The 23,432-nt window shown below is 43.2% G+C and overlaps 1 protein-coding gene across 1 annotated transcript in view; it reads left to right on the top strand.

The window, feature by feature from the left end:
- FLT4 (fms related receptor tyrosine kinase 4) overlaps positions 1 to 23,432 on the top strand; it is a 245,652-nt gene that overhangs the window by 136,503 nt on the left and 85,717 nt on the right. Inside the window, exons 3-7 of the mRNA XM_069763596.1 lie at positions 4,677 to 4,945; positions 13,395 to 13,504; positions 16,881 to 17,043; positions 17,127 to 17,266; positions 18,932 to 19,103. Of these exons, the coding sequence (XP_069619697.1) occupies positions 4,677 to 4,945; positions 13,395 to 13,504; positions 16,881 to 17,043; positions 17,127 to 17,266; positions 18,932 to 19,103 (854 nt within the window). The remainder of the gene's footprint in view (positions 1 to 4,676; positions 4,946 to 13,394; positions 13,505 to 16,880; positions 17,044 to 17,126; positions 17,267 to 18,931; positions 19,104 to 23,432) is intronic.

The following is a 23,432-nucleotide window of genomic DNA, read 5'->3' on the forward strand; positions in this document are numbered from 1 at the left end:
TCTCCTACTTCCATAATGAAGTCCAGCTGTGCCATACAATACCATAACTGCGGACCACCCGCAAATAATTGCATTAAGTTAACCCCCCTTTGCTTTAAAAGCGCCGTGGTGCAGGTGCCTCATAGAGATCACAATTACCCATCAAGCAGGGAGAGCAGGATCCCATCCAGTACATAAACTGTTTTTATTTTAGGTAAGATCTGTTGGATATGATTGATTCACGATTTTGGAAGCACAATGTACTGACTCAGCACTTCTCTCTGTGCGAGCTCGGCTGAGTTTCCAAAAACTTTGCAGTATCCATTTTTATCGTTGGCGTGCAATGACTTAGGGACTGAGGACAATATCGGTGCTGCTACTTTTTCCATAAGTATTTGCTTAGTTTCTGCTTCCTGCATTGACCTTAAGAGTAGTTCCACCCTAAAGACACGTACATTCAGATGTCATAATCACACATGTCTGGATACAAAATCTACAGTAAATCCTTTTTTTCTGGTCCTGGCTTGGGTCCTGATTGGAGACGATAGTACAATTAAGCAAAACTAAGAATTCTAAGTTTTTCACTTCATTTGCTTGTGGCAGGAAAGAGCTGTAACAACCATCTCTGGTGCTATAAAATTACACTGGGTAACTAATTTAGCTCCAATTAAGAAATTAGAATAAGAAAAGCTGGCAGTATACATCAAATTGCTGTTGGCTGATTCCTTGTTGTTATGCTTTCACCTCATAAAAATGCATGCCACAACTCAGCTGAACTTACATGTTTATATCAGTTGTGAGAGAGGGATAAAGGAGCAGACTTAAGGGGAATCTGTCGATAAAATCAACCCTCCTAAGCCAGCCATCTATATGAGCATGTAAGTCATAGGAAACTGATTAAAATGATACCTTGATGTCTGCGATCTGATATTTTATTCCTGAGAAATCCAAGTTTTTCTTAATATGTAAATGAGCTGTTAAGATCTATGGGTGAGACATAGATCTCCCTGAGAATCTGCCTCTAGAGCTTATTTTTAACGAATGGGTGAGTTACCAGCATGAAACGTGTAGAACATTAATTATAGAGATAAGGGGAACAATACAAGTGCAACAGGGTCTTAACCGATAAACCATTGAGGTATTAAAGGATGCTCACCTTTTGAGGTTGTGTGAAACACAACAAAGGTTTTCGCTCTGGAAGGTTATGATACCAGCTGTTGCAACGCCAATAGGTTGGAAATCCAATGCAGTAATCAAGTGGATGAAAAAAGTCTATTATGGTCCTCCTGATGAAGAAGTGTGTTAACTTCGAAACACGTTGAGATTAAAACTGCATAGATTATCTACTACCACATATGGAAATTATATTGTGAATAGTGATGAGCGAATATACTCGTTGCTCGGGTTTTCCCGAGCACGTTAAGGTGCTCTCCGAGTATTTGTTAGTGTTCGGAGATTAAGCTTTCATCGCCTCAGCTGAATAATTTACAGCAACTAGCCAGGCTACGTACATGTGGGGGTTGCCTGGTTGCTAGGGAATCCCCACATGTAATCAAGCTGGCTAATAGCAGTAAATCGTTCAGCTGAGGCGATGAAAACTTAATCTCCGAACACTAACAAATACTCGGAGGTCACCCGAGCGTGCTTGGGAAAACGCGAGCAACGAGTACACTCGCTCATCACTAATTGTGAATACAGATCAAGCAGCACAATTTTACCAACTTAATCCCTCCACAGGCTGTCAGTCATTACATGTCACACACTAGTAATGCCCCCATTCATTTAAAATAATTCTGGAGGCAGATTCTCTGGGAGAGTTAAGGTACCTTTACACTAAACAACTTACCAACGATCACGACCAGTGATACGACCTGGCCGTGATCGTTGGTAAGTCGTTGTGTGGTCGCTGGGGAGCTGTCACACGGACAGCTCTCTCCAGCGACCAACGATCAGGGGAACGACTTCGGCATCGTTGAAACTGTCTTCAACGATGCCGAAGTCCCCCTGCAGCACCCGGGTAACCAGGGTAAACATCGGGTTACTAAGTGCAGGGCCACGCTTAGTAACCCGATATTTACCCTGATTACCATTGTAAAAGTAAAAAAAAAAAAAAAAAACACTACATACTCACATTCTGATGTCTGTCACGTCCCCCACCGGTGTGCACAGGGTTAAAACTGCTTTCGGCAAGAGCGCTGCTAATGCACGCGCTGCTGCCGAGAGTTTCCCTGCACTGACTGTGTCAGTGCCGGCAGTAACAGCGGTGACGTCACCGCTGTGCTCTGCTTTACGGCCGGTGCTGACACAGTGGACGCCGGGGGACGTGACAGACATCAGAATGTGAGTATGTAGTTTTTTTTTTTTTAACTTTTACAATGGTAACCAGGGTAAATATCGGGTTACTAAGCGCGGCCCTGTGCTTAGTAACCCAATATTTACCCTGGTTACAAGTGAACACATCGCTGGATCGGCGTCACACACGCCGATCCAGCGATGACAGCGGGTGATCAGCGACCAAAAAATGGTCCTGATCATTCCCCAATGACCAACGATCTCCCAGCAGGGGCCTGATCGCTGGTCGCTGTCACACATAATGAGATCGTTAGCGGGATCGTTGCTATGTCACCAAAAGCGTAATGTTGCAACGATCTTGTTATGTGTGACGGTACCTTTATGTCTAGCTCATAGATCTTATCAGCTCATTTACATATGCAAAAAAATTTGGAATACTCTGGAATAAAACTTCGGATCACCGATATCAAGGTATAATTTTATTCAACTTTCTATGATCTTCAAGACCATATAGACAGCTTAGGAAGGTGGATCCTGCTTACATATTTCCCTTTAGAGCAACCAGGGTAGATTGTGTATTTTAAAACCCAACATATACAATCCTTCTTTCCACCAAAATCTGCCTTCATGCTAGTCAAGAAGCCCCCACAAATACATGAGTGTTATCCAGTCTAAAATCCGAAATTGGTGATTTTGAGACTTTCATCTTATGTGTATGGCTATCATACTAGATAACTTTCATTTGCCTTCATTGTACACCTATTAAAACACCCAAGAACCCACAAACCTATAGGTTTTCTGTAATGATTCCATCTCTCAGTGTGTCTAAGAACACAGTGATTGACATCTCAGTTGTCCTGTTTGGAGCAGTGGTGTGCTGAGCTATCTGTGCAGTGATTGACAGCTCTGTCGTCCAGTCTAATGCAGGGGTATGCTGAGCTGTCTGTGCAGTGATTGACTGCTCTGTCATCCTGTCTGGTGCAGTGATGTGCTAAGCTATCTGTGCACTGATTGACAGCTCTGTCGTCCTGTCTGATGCAGGGTCGTGCTGAGCTGTATGTGCAGTGATTGACTGCTCTGTTGTCCAGTCTGATATAGGGGTGTGCTGAGTTGTCTGTGTTTATACTAAGTGCTCAGCTGTCCAATCTGAGTCTGGGAGGTGCTGAGCTCTAGCCAGATGCTCCCTGTTCCCTTGATTGCTTAGCTATTTAACTGAGCTGGTAGTCCCAGATAGCTGCCAGCCATAGCTTCAGCTCTGTGTGGTTTGTTTTCCCTTTAACTAGTTCCTTGCTTATTGATCTTTCACCGCCTGACCTTGGATCTTATTCTGACCATTTGTTTGTCTACTCCTTTTGCTTTGATCTGCTATCCTCCTGTTATTGTGACCTCAGACTGTTACCTGACTACACCTTTGTCTCTTTCCTCCGATTATGACATACCCTCCTGGCTTTTGACCTCAGACTCCTTGACTATCCCAATTCATGGCTTGCCTGTGAGAAATGACTCAGCCTTACATTTTCAACCCCCACTTATCAATCCTGCTGTCTCCTAGTTTTCTACAAGAGACAGCAGGATTTTACCCCAAAAATTCTACATTTTTAATTTACCTAATTATTTTCAATACAGACAAGACAAAGAGCATATGGAACAATTGACAAGATATTTAAGACTCTTATATTTAATAACATCTAATGCCTACCTTAAAGGGAACCTGTCACCCCGAAAATCGCGGGTGAGGTAAGCCCACCGGCATCAGGGGCTTATCTACAGCATTCTGTAATGCTGTAGATAAGCCCCCGATGTTACCTGAAAAAGGAGAAAAAGACATTATATTATACTCACCCAGGGGCGGTCCCGCTGCTGGTCAGGTCGGATGGGTGTCTCCGGTCCGCTGCGGCGCCTCCTATCTTCATTACAAGACGTCCTCTTCTGATCTTCAGCCACGGCTCCGGCGCAGGCGTACTTTGCTCTGCCCTCTTGAGGGCAGAGGCTAGTACTGCAGTGCGCAGGCGCCGAAAAGGTCAGAGGCCCGGCGCCTGCGCACTGCAGTACTTTGTCTGCCCTCAACAGGGCAGAGCAAAGTATGCCTGCGCCGGAGCCGTGGCTGAAGATCAGAAGAGGACGTCATGGAAAGAAGATAGGAGGCGCCGCAGCGGACCGGAGACGCCCATCCGACCTGACCAGCAGTGGGACCGCCCCTGGGTGAGTATAATATAACGTCTTTTTCTCCTTTTTCAGGTAACATCGGGGGCTTATCTACAGCATTACAGAATGCTGTAGATAAGCCCCTGATGCCGGTGGGCTTACCTCACCCGCGATTTTCGGGGTGACAGGTGCCCTTTAACACCTAAAACTGAGGTACTTCTACATTTCTAAATACATTTTTCACTTGTCCTGCTTTCTAGAGGGCAGAGGCCTCTGCAGTGGACGTGGCCTGGAGGCATCGTGGAATCCAATCAGGATGACAAAGACTCAGAAATGATTGTGATTGCTAATGGCACTCGTAGTGTTACAGTGGAGGACTGCGAAGGAACACCAATCAAACCATACTGCAAAATCTTCAGAATAATAGGTTCCCGGGCTACTGACTCCGGGACCTATTGTTGCCACTACAGATATATTAACACCAAGGTCAAGGGTACTACTGCTGTCAGCACCTATATCTATGTGAGAGGTAAGATGATGGCTGAATAATACTTGTCCTCATGATATTGACGATTCCTTCTACTGTTCTTTTACTTTTAATGGGTTGTCAGGTAATAAAAAAGGATTCCAAAGAAAATGTCATTATAAATAAATGTCTAAATACTGTTAATTAGCAAGTCAGGCTTGTTTTTTCTCGGATGATAATCACTATGGTCATCTTGTAACACTGACAGAAACCTGTCCTAGAATATTCATAGGGCAGGAGTCTGTAAGCATGTGCATTAGGAAGCTCCACTGCAGAGACAACATACTGTCAGCATTTCAGGATTCAGTAACAGTGGACAGCAGTGTGGGCAGCTTCTTCTTAAGTCTGCATACCTGGTATCTCCAGTATTAGATTTAATAGACAGGGTTAACACAGCATGTTCTTCTTACCTCAGCACTCCTAGTACCCCAGTAGTAGGTCAGAGAGACGGGGTGGACAGCAGTGTGAGCAGCCTCTTCTTACATCAGCACCACTTATATATCCAGTATTAGATCAGATAGACAGTGTGGACACCCGTGTGAGCAGCTTCTTCTTACCTCAGCATTCCTGGTATCCCCAGTAATAAGTCAGACACAGGGTGGATAGTAGTGTGAGCAGTCTCTTTTTACCTCACCACCCTTGCTTTCTCCAGTTTTGTAACACTTGAGAAAGGGTGAGATGACTGGACTGAAGGCTAGCAGAAGCAGTATGCCAGACCCACTTGGCAAAAGCTAATACACATGGCTGAGGGCCGGGTTACTCTTCACCCGCTCCCATTAACAGAAGGGGGACTTTTACAGAGCCCTTCCCAATGCCAATAGTGGGATGGCTGCTGGCTGGCCACACTTGGATCAAACACACCAATAAATTATACCAGTAAGGCAGAGATGAACCTACCAAACATGGAAGGCCAAGGAGAATAAAGAGAGACATAGGAATCAGAGGGCACAATACACCAGAGCCAGAGACAAACCAAAGAAATACTCACCAGAGAGCTACCAACTGAACCACTGAAGTGCAAATAAAGAGCGGTGGGCAAGAAGATAAGGCAGGTTTGAATATTCCTCCAATAGATCACTTAACACCACTGAGATAAGGTCCAATCTCCATACTTTACCCACAGAGACAGAGTTAGGGGCAACGGGGGGTGGATTAAAATTAACCTCACATGACATATCTGAGCCAGGAGACATAGCGTTCCATATCTTCTTGCAGCAGCTGACACTGGGGAACCTCGCGTCCCGGGACCCCTGAGCAGCATCAGCACTGGGAGCAATGGCGTTCCACCTCCCAACCACACCATGCCCTAAGGCAGGATCCCTAGAATGGAGTAATCGTCTTCCCGGCTGCCTGACAAATATTAGATCAGGGTATAGAGGAGGAGAAGCTTTTTCCACATAGCTGGTATCTCTAGTATTAGATCATATGGACAGGGTAGACAGCGGTGTGGGCAGACTCTTCTTACCTCAGCACTCTTGCTGTCTCCAGTGATAGATCAGGTATACATGTTGGACAGTAGTGTGAGCAGCCTCTTCTTACCTCAGCACTCCTGGTCTCTCCAGTGATAGATCAGATAGACAAGGTGGACAGCAGTATGAGCAGCCTCTTCTTACCTCAGCAACACTAGTATCTCCAGTATTAGATCAGATAGATAGAGTGCACAACAATAAGAGGATCCCTGAGAAGTAGATAGATAGATGGAAGAATAATAACAACCGAAAGAATGACTTCCTACACATGAAGAAGGGCAAACGTCTAACTGTACATGATCACAGGAACCTGTCAGTATAACAAGACAGTAGCCATTTTGCTGGGCTACAGTGATTACATCAGTAGACAAAACAAGTGGTTTGTTAATCAAAGGTATTTAGGATTTTTTTTATAGCAACATTTTCTTTATTGATTCTTTTTTTCTATCAGTAACACACATACATCTGATACATCAATTCTAACTGGTATACTGAGAATATTTTTGTTCTGTCTAAACAATTAGTCAGTTGAATTTACAGTGGCTTGCAAAATTATTCACCACCTCCCTCTTTGGCTTTTTACCTATTTTGTTACATTACAACTTGTGTTTAAATATTTTTGTAATCCGATTTGTGCGTGATGCATCAGCACTAAATAGTCTGTGTTGGTGAAGTGAGAAAATATAAGCATACATTTAGTTTATGGGATCAAATAATTAAAAATTGGCATCTGCATATGCATTTACCCCTTTTGCTATGAAGCCCCTAAAAGTTTCTGGTCCAAGCAATTCCCTTCACAAGTCACATGCTTAGTGAAAGGAAGTCCTGTGTGCAATCTAAGTGTCACATGTCGGTCAGTATATGCACACCTCTTCTAAACGGCCACAGAGGCTGCAACACCATTAACAAGAAGCACCACTAACCAACACCATGAAGACCAAGGAGATCTCCAAACAAGACAGGGACAAAGTCGTTGAGAAGAACAGGTCAGGGTTGGATTATACAAAAATATCCCAATCTCTGATGATCCCCTCGAGCACCGTCAAATCCATTATCATCAAATGGAAAGAACATGATACCACAACAAACCTGCCAAGAGAGGGTTGCCCACCAAAATGCTCAGCCTGGGCAAGGAGGGCATTAATCAGAGAGGCAGCACAGAGACCAAAGGCAACCCCAAAGGAGCAGCAGAGTTCCCAAGCAGAGACTGGAGAATCTGTCCATACGACCACAATAAGCCGTACACTCTACAGAGATGACGTTTATTGAAGAGTGGGCAGAAAAAAGCCTTTACTTAAGGCCCCTTCACATTAAGCGACGCTGCAGCGATACCGACAACGATCCGGATCACTGCAGCGTCGCTGTTTGGTCGCTGGAGAGCTGTCACACAGACCGCTCTCCAGCTACCAACGATCCCGAGGTCCCCGGTAACCAGGGTAAACATCGGGTAACTAAGCGCAGGGCCGCACTTAGTAACCTGATGTTTACCCTGGTTACCATCCTAAAATTAAAAAAACAAACAGTACATACTTACCTACCGCTGTCTGTCTCCAGCGCTGTGCTCTGCACTCCTCCTGTACTGTCTGTGAGCACAGCAGCCGGAAAGCAGAGCGGTGACGTCACCGCTCTGCTTTCCGGCTGACCGACGCTCACAGCCAGAGCAGGAGGAGAGCAGAGCACAGCGCTGGAGGACAGACAGCGGTAGGTAAGTATGTACTGTTTGTTTTTTTTACTTTTAGGATGGTAACCAGGGTAAACATCGGGTTACTAAGTGCGGCCCTGCGCTTAGTTACCCGATGTTTACCCTGGTTACCAGTGAAGACATCGCTGGATCGGTGTCACACACGCCGATCCAGCGATGTCCACGGGAGATCCAGCGACGAAATAAAGTTCTGGACTTTGTTCAGCGACCAACCATCTCCCAGCAGGGGCCTGATCGTTGGTCGCTGTCACACATACCGATTTTATTAACGATATCGTTGCTACGTCACAAAAAGCAACGACATCGTTAACAATATCGTTATGTGTGAAGGTACCTTTAAACACAAACATTGTAAGGTTCATTTTGAGTTTGCCAGAAGACATGTGGGAGACTCCCCAAATGTATGGAGGAAGGCGCTTATGTAGACACGAGGATCGGTAGGTGCTCTCATCCGCTGGCCTGGCTGTCTTTAGAAAGACTACAAGGACCAGGGCACTTCTCACTATACACACAGACAATATTAAAAAAATATTTAGAAAAAATGAGGCATCACAGGTAAAAAATAGAAATGGGGACACATGAAAAGCAGAAGTTAATCCATAGCAGGAATCTTGCTATCATGTATGCATGTCGTAAAGGAGTATATATAGGAATAGGCTACAAGTAAAATATAAATAAGTAAATGGTGTAGGAAGAAGGATAATTGATAAGCTATCAAAGTAAACCTCCTAGAATGAATAAATAAAAGTGAAATACATGAAATAGTAAATACCCACATATCTACCAAACTGCTGCAAGTAAATAGAGGGATCCCAAAACACCCGACACGCATTTGTTCCGCGAGGAATGCTTCGTCCAATTACCCTACTTCATACACCATTTACATATTTATATCCTACTTCTTGCCCATAGCTACATATACTCCTTTATGGCGTGCATGCATGTTGGCAAGATTCAAACCATGAATCAGCGTCTCCTTTGCAGGTGTCCCCTGTTTCTATTTTTTACCTGTGAAGTCTTATTTTTTCTATATGCTTTTAATATTGTCTCTGTGTAAATACACATATATATAATAAAATTCATCATGATTTTAATGGCTTGCATTTTTCTATTTATTGGTGTTATTACTTGCTAATGCATTCAAGCCGTATTGCATGGATTGTAAATTCAAGTTTACTCAAAATACTACTCAGACAACACAGGGGGAGGGTAACACATTGGGGTGAACCTTTATTGGATTATCAACATTTAATAACATATAGTACAGTCCCAGCAAGTACATAATGTGGTGCAAATGAGTCTCACGCTTATGATGGCCAACTGGGAATTGGAACATCTGCGAATTCAGGGTTTCCAGGGCCAATTACCCAAATCAGTGGCACCCTGCTTTTGACGGGTACCCACAGAGAGGAGATAGCAGAAAGCTTAGTAAGCTGACAGAGTGCATTGAGACACCCATAATGTGGTGGTGCACCATCTTGGGTGTCAGGTCCGAGCATTCCTACATGAACAGTTTCCTGGAAAGGGAATTGGTCATTGTGGGCCAGTTGAATGACCACCAAGGTCTCCCGATCCGATTCCCTTAGACTTTTATCTTTGGGGTCATCTGAAGGCCTGTGAAGATACGAGATGTGCAGCATCTGAAACAACGGATACTGTAAGGCCATGTGCGCACGTTCAGTATTTTTCGCGCTTTTTTTGCGTTTTTTCGCTATTAAAGCGTGATAAAAACGCGAAAAAAACGCATACATATGCCTCCTATTATTTACAGTGTATTCCGCATTTCTTGTGCAAATGTTGCATTTTTTTCCGCAAAAAAATCACATTGCGGAAAAAAAAGCAACATGCTCATTAAATTTGCGGAATTGCGGGGATTCCGCACACCTAGGAATGCATTGATCTGCTTACTTTCCGCATGGGGCTGTGCACACCATGCGGGAAGTAAGCAGATTATGTGCGGTTGGTACCCAGGGTGGAGGAGAGGAGACTCTCCTCCACGGACTGGGCACCATATAATTGGTAAAAAAAAAAGAATTAAAATAAAAAATAGTGATATACTCACCTTCTGATGGCCCCGGAGTCTTCCCGCCTCTCAGCAGTGCATGCTGCCGCTTCCATTCCTATAGATGCTCTGTGTGAAGGACCTGCGATGACGTCGCCATCTTGTGATTGGTCGCGTGACCGCTCATGTGACTGCTCACGTGACTGCGACGTCATCGAAGGTCCTGCACACACACACCATCTATAGAAACGGACGCCGCTGAGGAGATCGGCTGTTTGCGGTAGGTGAGTATAACCATTTTTTTTATTTTTTTTTATTATTTTTAACATTCTATCTTTTACTATTGATGCTGCATAGGCAGCATCTATAGTAAAAAGTTGGTCACACTTGTCAAACACTATGTTTGACAAGTGTGACCAACCTGTTAGTCAGTTTTCCAAGCGATGCTACAGATCGCTTGGAAAACTTTAGCATTCTGCAAGCTAATTTCGCTTGCAAAATGCTAAAAAAAAAAACGCGAAAAAAACGGGAAAAAAACGCAAAAAAAAATGCGGATTTCTTGCAGAAAATTTCCGGTTTTCTTCAGGAAATTTCTGCAAGAAATCCTGACGTGTGCACATACTCTAAGCCTGTGCTAGCATTTCTTCTGCGGTGTTGCTATCAATGTGTCAAGAGTGGGAGAAGAAGGTTGCATTGACAATCCAACACTATGGGCAGCACTTTGAACACATTTTATAAGTGGTCATAAACTTGTAAATAACTCATGAAAAAATAAAGTTACGTTAAAACCAAGCACGCCATTGTTTTTCTTGTGAAATTCTCACAAATTTAATGTGTCAAATGATCCTCTTCCCATTGAAAAAAATTAAGTTGGATCCAAAATGGCCAACTTCAAAATTGCCACCATGGTCACCACCCATCTTGAAAAGTTTTCCCCCTCCCATATACTAATGTGCTACAAATAGAAAGTTGATATCACCAACCATTCCCATTTTATTTAGGCGTATCCATATAAATGAGCCACCCTGTATTAACAAATAGTGCCTGTCCAAATAATATTCTTCTTTTGTCCTCCAAGATTATTTAGAAGAATAAATGATAGGGCTGATACAATGGGTAATCAACAGGCATTCAACATATTAATAAATATTGATTGTTGAATTAACATGCATCTTTGTCCTCCAAGGTTATTTAGAAGAATAAATTATAATGGATGAAACAATAGATAATCAGCAGGCCTTCACAAATCAACAATATACAACAAGAGTCAACATGCAGGCTCATATATGCTGTGTCTATGGTCAGATTAAACCAAAATTGAACTTTTGAACAACCAAGGTAAATGGTATGTCTGGAGCCAAACCAACACAGCCCATTAACCCAAGAGCACCATCCCTACAGGGAAACATGCTGGTGGCAGCATCATGCTGTTGGGAATTTTTTCGGTCTGAGTTTAGGGGAAGATGCATGGTGTGAAATACAGATATATTCTTGAGCAAAGCCTGTTTCAGTCTATCAGTGATTTAAGACTGGGATGGAGATTCACCTTCCAACAAGACAATGACCCAAAGCATACCGCTAAAGCAACACTTGAGTGGTTTAAGAGGAAACTTGTATATGTTTTGGAGTGGCCTAGTAAAACCCCAGACCTTAATCCAACTAAGAACCTGTGGTCAGACTTGAAGATTGCTGTTCACCAGAGGAAACCCATCTAACTTGAAGGAGCTGGAGCAGTTTTGCCTTGAGGAATGGGTAAAAATCCAAGTGGCAAGATGTGGAAAGCTCATAGAGACTTTTCCAAAGTGACTTGCAACTGTAATTAACTCAAAAGAATGCTCTACAAAGTGCCAAGAGGGGTGAATACCTTTGCATGCCACTGTAAGTGCCTCAATATCTCTACCAGCAAGGATGGTCAAAACCAGACTGAAAACAAAGATAAGATATGTCATGTTTTTACTACTGCAGATCCTGAGAAGAAAGGGCTGCAGGGCAACTGTATTGCTGCGTCTCTTTAAAATACTGTAGTTCCACATACTCATTAGACAAGTATTGGCCAACAGTCTAATTTTAACGGAGTCCCCTAATTCTTAGATAAGGATCTGGCATGTCCAAAATCTGCCAATCCTCTTGCTCTCCTATAGATAAGCCACAACCATAGATGTTTGGCAGTTACTCTCTCATGGAGTACACAGGAGCCGAGGGCTCCTGTTCATAGGAATATCGCGCAAGATAGCTGATGGTTTGAAGGTGATATCTAGGACTATATATTTTTTACTATGATCCAGATAGTTGCTTACTATCTGCCTGTTCTATCCTGCACTGACTTAGAGTGGTAACTGACCACTCCTGTCGTCGATTCAGCTGTCCCACATCAAAAGAGCAGCTCTTCTTGTTCCGGACTGCTCTGTCAACGGGGTGTGACTGCCGACGTTATGTAAATTAGCTTTCACAGGCAGAGGGTACCCAGCTGTCAGTTAAGATGACATAGGCAGTAACAACCTGTCAACAGAGGGTAAGAGAAGGCGTTACTCTGTCGACATGACATAATCGGAAGCCACTGAATCGCTGGCACGAGCGGTCTGTGGTCATTCTGTGCTGGCAGAAATCAGCACAGGGCAGGACAGGCAGGTAGTCAGCAACTACCTACCTGTTAGTTCTTAGGTCTATAGTAAAAAAAAATATAGTCCTGGATAACCCTTTTAACCCTTCCCTGCACAGTGAGTGCAGGAAAAAACAGTGAAAGCAATTCAGTTCTACATGAGTGCTGTGGCCCCTGCAGGATTTGTGGGGGTTTCATTGGTTGGACCTCTACTGATTATAAAGTGATGACATATGATCCAGTAAATGTCCACCTCAAAAAAATGTGTCATTTTTAGATCTACAATCCTCAATGATGTATTTCTTATTAATTGCTTCTTATGGAAAGTAATTCATATTCTTTTCTCTTTGATTTCAATGTTTGCATCCTATGCATTAAGCTCCTAAACTCCCTCTATTTTTTTAATTTATGCCCATAAACGAAATTTTGATATTGGAATCAGACCACTATGACAATGTATCAAGAAGTAAAAAAAAGTGATCAGAGCCGTACATTCATATTAATCCCTCACAATCTACTCAAGTGGCAAAAAACATAACTATGGAGAAAGTTCGACAATGATACAATGGATTCAGAATGATCATAAGGAAAAAAAAGAATATGATTATTTATCCTTTCTTCCAATAACATGATTAAATATACATAGCATCTGTCTTTGATTCTCTGTCTTGTATTATCAGACTGGGAGCAACCATTCATCAATCCTTTTGGGACCATAGTAATATATAAGAAAACGACCAGAGTGCCGTGCCAAGTATCTATTCCAGACCTCAATGTTACCCTGCAAACGGTATGAACCAGTGGATTCTTCTGTATGTTCACAACATGAATAATGCAGGATATAGCAAAATAATATGAGAATAAATCTTGCTGCTTGACCCAATTAACAGATGAAGTTATATTTTGGTATTTTATGGCCATTATAAGGCTACATCTTCTTACCTCTGCAAATATTGACTAAGATGTCCAGGCAAAGCTAACAGGTTGTGTTATTATGTCTTGTTCACTTCTTTAGCGGGCGGAGCATGACACAAGAATGCCCCTCCCCCATCTGGTCCTAAGCAATAGGGTGCATCAGTGTTGTCTAGAGAGATCCTTTAAGGAGGCTGGTGGTCACTACTTTTTTATTGATGGTCTAGGATAGGTCATCAACATCTGATCAGTACGGTGCGACACCCGGCACCCCCACCAATGAACTGTTACCAGTGCAGAAATTCTCAGATGCTGCCGAAACATAGCAGTTCCAGCAAAACTATAGTATCCACGGCCTTAGGCAGTGGATCTGTAGTACCTGGTCACTGTCACTATAGAAATGACACAAATGCTGTGTTCTGGCAGCATCTGAGAGTGTACGACGCCAGTAACAGATGATCAGTGGTGGAGCCAGGTGTCACATCCCCATCGATCAATATTGATGGCCAATCCTAAGGTACTTTCTGACCCCATTAAATTTTTCGTCAGCTAGGTTTTCATATTCATTATATAATTTTGGTGAAACAGCTATTCTTCATGACTACCCTCCTTCCCGTACACATGCACATTCCACTCGGACACTTCCAGACACCTCTGACAGTGGATTATCTCCCATGAAGATAAGAGAATAGGTCATATGGAAATCCAAGATGCCTAACCCCTTTTTTCCCCCAACTTCTGCCATCAGTAGAAAGTTGGGAAATGTTACCTACATGCCAAAATTGGCACCTGTCGCCTACATTTATTTGATGTGTATGGTCACATTTAGGCAAGTGTGTACAATATAAAAAATAACTTTTAATAACTGTTCTGCTTGGCCAAGTGTGCCATCTGAATGGAGAGGTAGGCTGTTGCCAGATACCTCCGGTGGCACCTCATTTCTCATGAAAACAAAGGGATTGTTTATGTTGAAATCAAACTAGTGAGTGATCCTTCTCTCTTTCAATATTTGACATAGAGGGAGAATCAGGACTCCCATATAAATCTAAAATATTTTTTTTCTTATGTGTTTAGGCATGTTAAGAGAATACAACAATGCAGATTATTTACTGACAGTGATAAGCTGATTGACAGGTGCTGTGTACAGATGAGCGAGCACTAAAATGCTTGGATACTCATTGCTCAAACCGAGCGGCGGCCGATTTGCGAAAATGTTTTCAGAAACCACTGGTCTGTTATTCCTTGAAGTAATTCTGCCATGGTGTGTGGTTTGTCTCCTAGACAAATTAACTTCAGAAAAACCTGATGATGCTTCTCTTGGGCAGTGCTGCAGAGCTTCCAGCTGGCAGGAGGGGGTGCAGGAACTGATGTATGATGTGGTAGAAACCCTGATAGAAGAAGGGCCAGCAATCATCGGCATTGCAAGCACATGTGCCATACCAGGGTGGGACTCGTCTCCAGTCTGTATAATGTTTACCCAGTGTGCCATCAGGGAAATGTAGCATCCTTGGCTACGAGCCCTTGTCCACATGTCAGTCGATAAATGGACAATTCCAGTAACTGCATTGGCAAGGGCACGAGAGATGTTCCTGGACACATGCTGGTACAAGACGGGGAAGCCACCCCGGGAGAAAAAGTGATGGCTGCCACCATGAGTCGGCAGAAATCCTGTGTCAACAAGCCTAAACGGCAACATTTCCACGGCAAGCAGCCTGGGAATGTGCCCATTTTGCCTTTGGGCCTGTAGGTGGGTGGCTAGAAACTTTCTCTTTCATTTCAAGACCTGGGGTAGGATCAGCTGGACGCTGCGCTAGGACAAGGACTTAAAAGTGTCTGATGATGGCGTGTCAGAATGTGCAAGGACAGATGCAGGACGGGAGGCATCTGTGCCAGTGTCAAGGACAGGGGATTAGGAAGCTCCTAGCACAAGGGAAGAGGCAGTGGTATCACCTGCTGGCAGTGCTGGCATCATGGATGCAAACATTCGGCCCACCGAGTCAGGTGCTCAGATGACTGCCTGATCATGCTGGTGCTAGTTAGCCTCTTAGTGGTCATGCCCCTACTGATCTTGGTGTAGCACAGGTTGCAAATGACTATTTGTTTGTCTAAGAATTCTTTAAAAAAAAAGTCCTAGACTGGGGAACACCTAACTCTTTGATGGAGAAATTCAGGAGTGTCAGTAATCTGAGGAAAAGTTGGCTACCTTTGCCCTTTGGTTACCCCACTGCCTCTTTCTGCCTGTTTCGGTGCTGCCGGCCCCTCCCCCTCAGCGCTGCTGGTCTCGCTCTGCATGCCAGATTCCCAGGTTGGGTCGGTGACTTCATCATCCGTCACCTCGTCTTCCGCCACCGCACCCTGGTCCTCCTGACTTGGTGAACTTAACAACCTGACATATCGGCAACTGTGTTTCATCATCCTCTTCCTCCTTAGACAAAATTTGCTGTTCCTCACTGGGAAATATGCAAATTGTCTCTTCAGAGAGGAAGAGGACTAGAACTCTAGGGCCACCTATTGGAAGTAGCAATCCTAACAGTCAATATCGACCCTTTAACGAGCCTTGTCACATGACTTAGGATAATAGCCAAACCAGAATCTCAGTTTGCAGACACTGTGTTTCGGGGTACTATTTCCCAGAAGAGCATTGCGGCTTTAATTCTCCTCACCTCGACATGCTTATCATGTCACTGTCCGCAAGGAGAAACGATACTTCTTGGATCCCGGCCAGACGCCTCTCAATCAGCCAAACCAGATCTCCACTGACGAGGGGCAGTACCCCGAAACACAGTGGATTTTTGGCATGTTGTCAGAGCTCAAGTTGCATTCAAGTGAAGGTCTGGGGCGTTGGGTTTCTTTTTATACACACACACTAATTAACAGATCATTTACTGAGCACAGGTGAGGATGTAAACTAGGATTGGGTGCATTATATGACCAGGCGACAAAACTTTTGTCTTGCCAAAATCTGACCATTCTGTGTCCATTAACTGATCAATATTTCTCCATTGATGCCAATTTATTTTATTAACCTAAACCACATTTCGGAGGGTTTCAGCTTTCAAAAGAATAATTTATACAACCAATGGATGAATTTAACGTCAGGTTATAAGATTTTACATAACATAGATAAATGACATAACTTTTGTCAGGGAGTCTAAGCCATCAATATAAAAGTAGTGGACATCCTCTTTAATTCTATTGATTCTTTTTGATCAAGTCAATTATTTTTTTTAACATTTCTACATTTATTCCTTTAGCAAAGCTCAATCATTATTCCAGATGGGATTAGTGTCATGTGGGACAATAAAGAAGGCATGATCATCCCTGCAGAAAAGATAAAAGAATCCCTCTTTGTCCAGTGTGCGGCCATCATAGACGGAAAGACATTTATGTCAAATTATTTCCTTATTCACTTTGCGGGTAGGAAATAATATCATTTGTCCTATATGTATGTTGATTGTTTCTGCTCTATCCACTTACTCCATGACTTCTCTTAATTCCAGGATACCATTTCTATGACATGTACCTTTCTCCTAAAGACACGGTCGAGCTGCTAGAAGGGGATCAACTAGTTATAAATTGCACTGTGACTGTAGAGTTTAATTCTGCAGTCACCTTTCAGTGGGATTACCCTGGCAAAAAGGTGATGATCTTTTTATTTTATTCATTTTTTAACCAATTTTTGACATTTACTTAATATGATAATATTGCAGTGTACTGAACAAGTGACATCCAACTTTTAGTAACAATACTGCAAAATAAAACCACTAATTAATGTACCTTTTACCACTACAACATGCAACAAAATATTATAAGGTTATTTAAGTTACTTTTAGTTATGTCATTTTTTTTTTTTAATGTTAAGTGTAAGGTTAAATGATCCTGTTACATTGCAACTGTGGACAGCAGTATAGAGGTATAGAGTATACCTCTATATGGTATAGAGGAGGAGAAGTGGAGCAGATAGATATATAGGTTTGTTGGAAAACCTGTTTTTTATTCATTGAAATCCCTGGTGATTGTACAAGAGTCAAGTGGGCGGTGCTATTAGTGATTGACAGCTATCTCTCCAAGCACAATGATACAAGGAAGGTCACTGCTTCACTCTGTTGAAATACTTCAGAGCTCTGTTCTCCAAATCGGTGGGCTTCCCAGTGGTCTGACCCCACAGGTTTGCAAGTTTTCATTTATCTTTTGGATAGCTGATAACTTTAAATGTTACAAATAACCGTATAATATCAAAATTTCTTAGCCCTGGAGGCTAAGTTGACCTTTCACGTGACCTATGCGCATTTGGCTGCATGTAAGAACCTGTTATTTAGTATTAAAGCAAATCTGTCAGCAGATTTTTGCTATGTAATCTAAGAGAAGCAGATATATAGCGCAAGAGACCCTGATTCCATTGATATATCATTTTACTGGACTGCTTGGTACAGTTTTGATAGAATCCCTGTAGCAGTGGTCAGAATTCTGAACTGTGTATAACTTCGCCAACACTCTTGATTGGCAGCTTCCTGTGTACATTGTCAGCAAGCTGCCAATCAGTGGTGGGGGTGTGGTTACACAGATTATCTGGACTGTCCTGCACATGAAACCTAGTGAAGCAGTGATAATCTCCTGCTAATAAAACACTGTTTGTATTGAAGCTACAACACATAACCTAGTAAATGACACATCTCTGGAATCAGGGTATATTGCCCTATATTATACAGCTGTCAGATTAAATAGCAAATACCTGCTGACAGATTCCTTTAACTCTGCATGTTCCTAAATCACTGTCTGGCGCAGTAAACTTGGTTTCTTCTATGCAGGCACAGAATCATGGGTTAAGACCATGCATACATAAAATAAAAATACAAACAAAAAAATTGCTAGTCTTGATTACAAAATGTCCAACTATTTTGAGTATACAGTTCCAATGCAAACAAACAGCCATGTGTTACTCAATAACCTTTACCCCTAATACAGGAGGTAAAAGAGGATGCAGATAGATGGGAATAACGCATGCCTGAAGGATCAGAGAACTCATAGATTTTGTCTGTTACCATGGAGACACAAATGGCTGCACATGAGCTGTATGCACAAAATGAAACAGGTGTTGCATTTCAAAACTTTATTTTTAGTAGATTATTTTCAAAGTTTTTTTTATTTTTTTTTATAGAAATGACCTTTAAATAATATATAGTATTGTATATTCAAGTTATAGAATAATGTGTTGGTATATATACATGTATATATATATATATATATATATATACAATAAAATTAAATAAACAGAAGAGTACATTAACCCTTTATCTCTTTTCAGAATAACCGCTATGTAACAGAGCACTCTGATCGTGTGCCCCAGAAAGGCCACACGGAAATGTTCAGTATTCTTACCTTGCCCAATATAAACCAAACGGACCTGGGGCAGTACGTGTGCCATGCCATGAGTGAGGCCTGGCAAAACAAGAAGAGCATCGAGGTCATTGTGCACGGTACAGAATGAATGGGAAATGGTGCGGGTTACCTTGTGGTCTTATGGCTGAACAGTAAGCGTCGCTGATAGGGCCGAGGTAGCACAGTACCTATAGAGTTAGGGGAGGAGGTACACTCATGATGCTTCTCACAGGTAGCTTTCAGTTCTCCTTGCCCTGAAATCCCTCTTCTAATCAGGAGTCCCAGTTGTGTGTGTTGTGCGTTGGAATTCGTTCTTTACTCACTAAAGAGAGTCCTTGTTCCCTCCCCGTCCATGGGACCGGATACGGCTACAGACGTGACAGGAGACCTTAGGTCCGATTTAACAGGTTCAGCTTTAGTGTGAAATTCAGTTACACATGGCTGCAGAATATGAGTCGCCCGCCAGGGCCGTGGGGTACCCGGTACCGGGTCCGGTGTTCACAGGGGAATGTCACGGTGGTGAGCCGGTCCGTGGCCCTGGGCGCCCATGTAAAAGGGGAAATTGAATAAAGTTTATGTTCGTGACGCCACCTGTGGTATTCGGTCAGGGGGACCGACGCTGCTTTAAAGGGTAATAGCAAAAAACTCGACACTCACACTTAACTTAATCAGATAAAGTGTTTCAATGGTGTCCACGGTAAATAACAGAAGAAACGTTTCAGTCCTATAGCCGGACCTTCATAAGTCACAATATTTGATCGTGAATGGAAGCTAGTGGACCCGAAAGATTATGGGTTTTCATTAAGGTCATAGATATAGGTGGACACAGCCAGTGTTTCAGGGGGATAAGTCCAGCGGTATTGCCTTCTGTGGTATAGAGCCACGATCAAATATTGTGACTGATGAAGGTCCGGCTATAGGACCGAAACGTTTCTTCTGTTATTTACCGTGGACACCATTAAAACACTTTATCTGATTAAGTTAAGTCTGAGTGCTGAGTTTTTTGCTATCATTCATGTATTGGAACCTACTCCGGCACCTCTCTAACGGCTGTGCACGCGTTTATTCTTATATAGCTGCTTTAAAGGGAACCTGTCACCCCCAAAATGGAAGATGAGCTAAGCCCACCAGCATCAGGGGCTTATCTACAGCATTCTAGAATGCTGTAGATAAGCCCCCGATGTAACCTGAAAGGTAAGAAAAAGAGGTTAGATTATACTCACCCAAGGGCGGTCCCGGTTCTGTTCGGGTCCGATGGGTATCGTGGTCCAGTCCGGGGCCTCCCATCTTCATAGGATGACGTCCTCTTCTTGTCTTCACGCTGTGGCTCCGGTGCAGGCGTACTTTGTCTGCCCTTTTGAGGGCAGAGCAAAATACTGCAGTGCACATGCGCCGGGTCTCTCTGACCTTTCCCGGCACCTATTAAGGCGGACAGGTAACTTGCAGTTCAGCTGTCCTGATGGTCTCTGCTGTAAGTCGTAGATTCCCTTACAACCTCGGTGGTCCGGCTACCAGTTATCTGCACTTCAGAGGGAGGCAGCTTGTTCGCAGCTGGTCTCCCCTGATGTTACTCTCCTGTGCTTCGCTCTCCTTCACGCTCACTGAACAATGTCCTTTCCTTCTGTATGCCTCTTTCCAGGAGCTGTAGTACTTCAGACTACACGGCCCCTCTAGGTCTGTCTGCTCTCTTCTGTCTCTCTGACAATCTGAACTCTCTTTCCCTCCAAACCACAATGTATATAGGGGAGTCACCTAGTAAATAGGATCAAAGCTCCCCCTTGTGGTCTGGAGTGTGAACATGTTGTGTGCATTGTGATTACCTGATGAGAGTTATCCTTCATCGCTTCCAAACGTAACATCACCTTCTCTGTGAGGAAAGCAATTCTACTGTGATGACCAGGACCTTGGGGCACCACAAATATATAATGAGACAGAGTTCCTTTTTGGTGATGTTCCCTTTGTCCTGTGTACTATCAATCCTTCCCTCCGTTTTGCCCTACCTGCTCCCACCTCAACCTTCACTGTTGGTACCAGGGACCTTCTATCCAGCAGTACTGCTTTCCTGAGGCCCACCATCCTTCCCTTTCCCTGAGTCCCGGCCGTCATCTTCCTCACATGTAAGGCAGATATATGGCACTCAATAACTCTTCCGGGCCCTAGGCCCAAGACTGCCCAGGCGTCTTCATGAACCTCCAGATGTGTCTTCATACTGTTTGGAGACTAGTATCGACAGGACTTTTTGCATCTGCTGCATCCACTGTCTTAGAATCTGTTAACCCTGCAGTGTCTAGCCGTCCTCTGAACTCCACTCACACACCACAGACTCCACATTCTACTGACTAGAAGCAGAAGTACCTCGTCTATTAACTGATCTAATCCCTCCCAACTGGTGGGCTGATCCCTTGTGCTAACTGTTTGCTTCCCTGTGTGATGCAAACTGTATCCCTATGCTGCTAATGGTTCCCTTTATGGACAGACCTCCCCTCATTCCCAGGGACAGCCTTGGGGCAAAGCCTGCAGGAGAGCCAAGACACAAACTGGCCATAAGGATAAAATGCAACACTCTTTATCAAACACGTAATCATAACAAATTCATTACAACACTTATTCACATCAGCTCCTTCTTGCCACGACATCTTCGATCACCCCCCTACAAGAGCACTGAACATTTTATTTACTATACAATAAAATGTCAAAAAGCAGCAAGTTCACCTGTATTATATGAGTGTCTGATGTTACAGAGCCAAACCCTGAGACCACACTACCGTAAGAGTCACCTGAAAATTTGTGTGGACATTATTATCATCTAGATGAAGATCCACATTCTCACTGCATTCAACATAGGCAAATAGACATATGTGGCATACTGCCATTCTGTCACAGAGTACATACTGCCATCATATGAACTATCAAAGAGTATATACTGGCAGTACAGTGTGCACATTGTTATCCCAGAGTACTGTATATATTAGCTGTACAGTGTGCACATTGCTATCCCAGAGTATATACTAGCAGTACAGTGTGCAGATTGTTACCACAGAGTATATACTGGCAGTACAGTGTACACATTGTAATCACAGAGTATATACTGGCAGTACAGCATACACATTGCTATTACAGAGTATATACTGGCAGTACAGCGTACACATTGCTAACACACAAATATATAATGGTAGTACAGCGTACACACTGCTATTACAGAGTGTATACTGGCAGTAAAGCGTACAAATTGCTATCCCAGAGTATATATTGTGTAGTGCAGCAGTAGCACACTAATGGAGTGATGAGGCAGTAACCCAGCAAAGTTTAAAGCAAAACATCTCTTTCATGTTCAACTCAGCAAAACACATCACACGATATCCTCTGGATCACAGCAGGGCACATATCCTCTCGATTACAGTCACTAAACATGCCAGTCCACCTCTGACCGGTTGCTGTGGGCGACTGCATTGCTGTGTTAATGTGCTACTCACAGCTTTATACAGCACACGATATCCTTCAGTTTACAGTCACTAAACACGCCAGCTCTCCTCTTGAGACCAGTTGCTGTTGGCGACTGCACTACCGTGTTAGTGTTCTACTCACATCATTACACAGTACACGATATCCTCTGGATTGCAGCCGGGCACCATATCCTCCAGTTGACAGTCACTAAACATGCCAGTCCTCCTCCAGGCACAGGACAGTCTACCTCCGGTTCACCGCCGGGCACAAGACAGTCCACCTCCGAGACAAGTTGCCGTGGGCGACTACACCGCTGTGTAAGCTGTGGGTGCCAGGGGTTCGCTCTGCTGGGCTCTGCGTTACTCTCACATGGGCTGAGCTTTTGCAGAGCTGTCTGCTCTATACCATACAAACTCCACTCTGATACTGACACACCCAAACCCTAAACTTCAGGGTTTTTAACTTGAATCTGTGACCTTCAGCCACATGGAAAACCCGGCCAGGAATGAAACGGACTGCATGACTACCAACCTGCAGTCTGTTTCAAAACACAAAAGCCCAGAGCAGGTTTTCCCTAAATCTGCCTTGCATAACCTGCATGTCTAAGACCTATACTCACTTTACCATAAAATAAAGAAATATTTTATTGAAACAAATTAGGAAAATACATTAAAATAGGTAGGGACATAATTGCAAAAAGAACCGCCTACAAATCAATGCTCGATAAATAATGGCTAGTGCTATAGATAGTCCACCACAATTCAAATTGAAATTAAATACTGACTCAGTAGTTGACCAAATGGGTCCCCTTGAAAAAGCAATACTTTAGTAGAGATATTTGCATAAATTACAGTAGGCAAAATGCCTTACCCAGAATACCAGTGTAAAACAAATAAATCTATAATGTGCAAAAAAGAGGTTAAAAGTTACTGGTCAATATAGTTAAAAGAATATCTACCAAAGTGTAAAAATGCAGGAATGCA

The sequence above is a fragment of the Ranitomeya imitator genome, chromosome 4, assembly GCF_032444005.1.
Source record: "Ranitomeya imitator isolate aRanImi1 chromosome 4, aRanImi1.pri, whole genome shotgun sequence".
NCBI classification, from domain to species: Eukaryota; Metazoa; Chordata; class Amphibia; order Anura; family Dendrobatidae; genus Ranitomeya; species Ranitomeya imitator.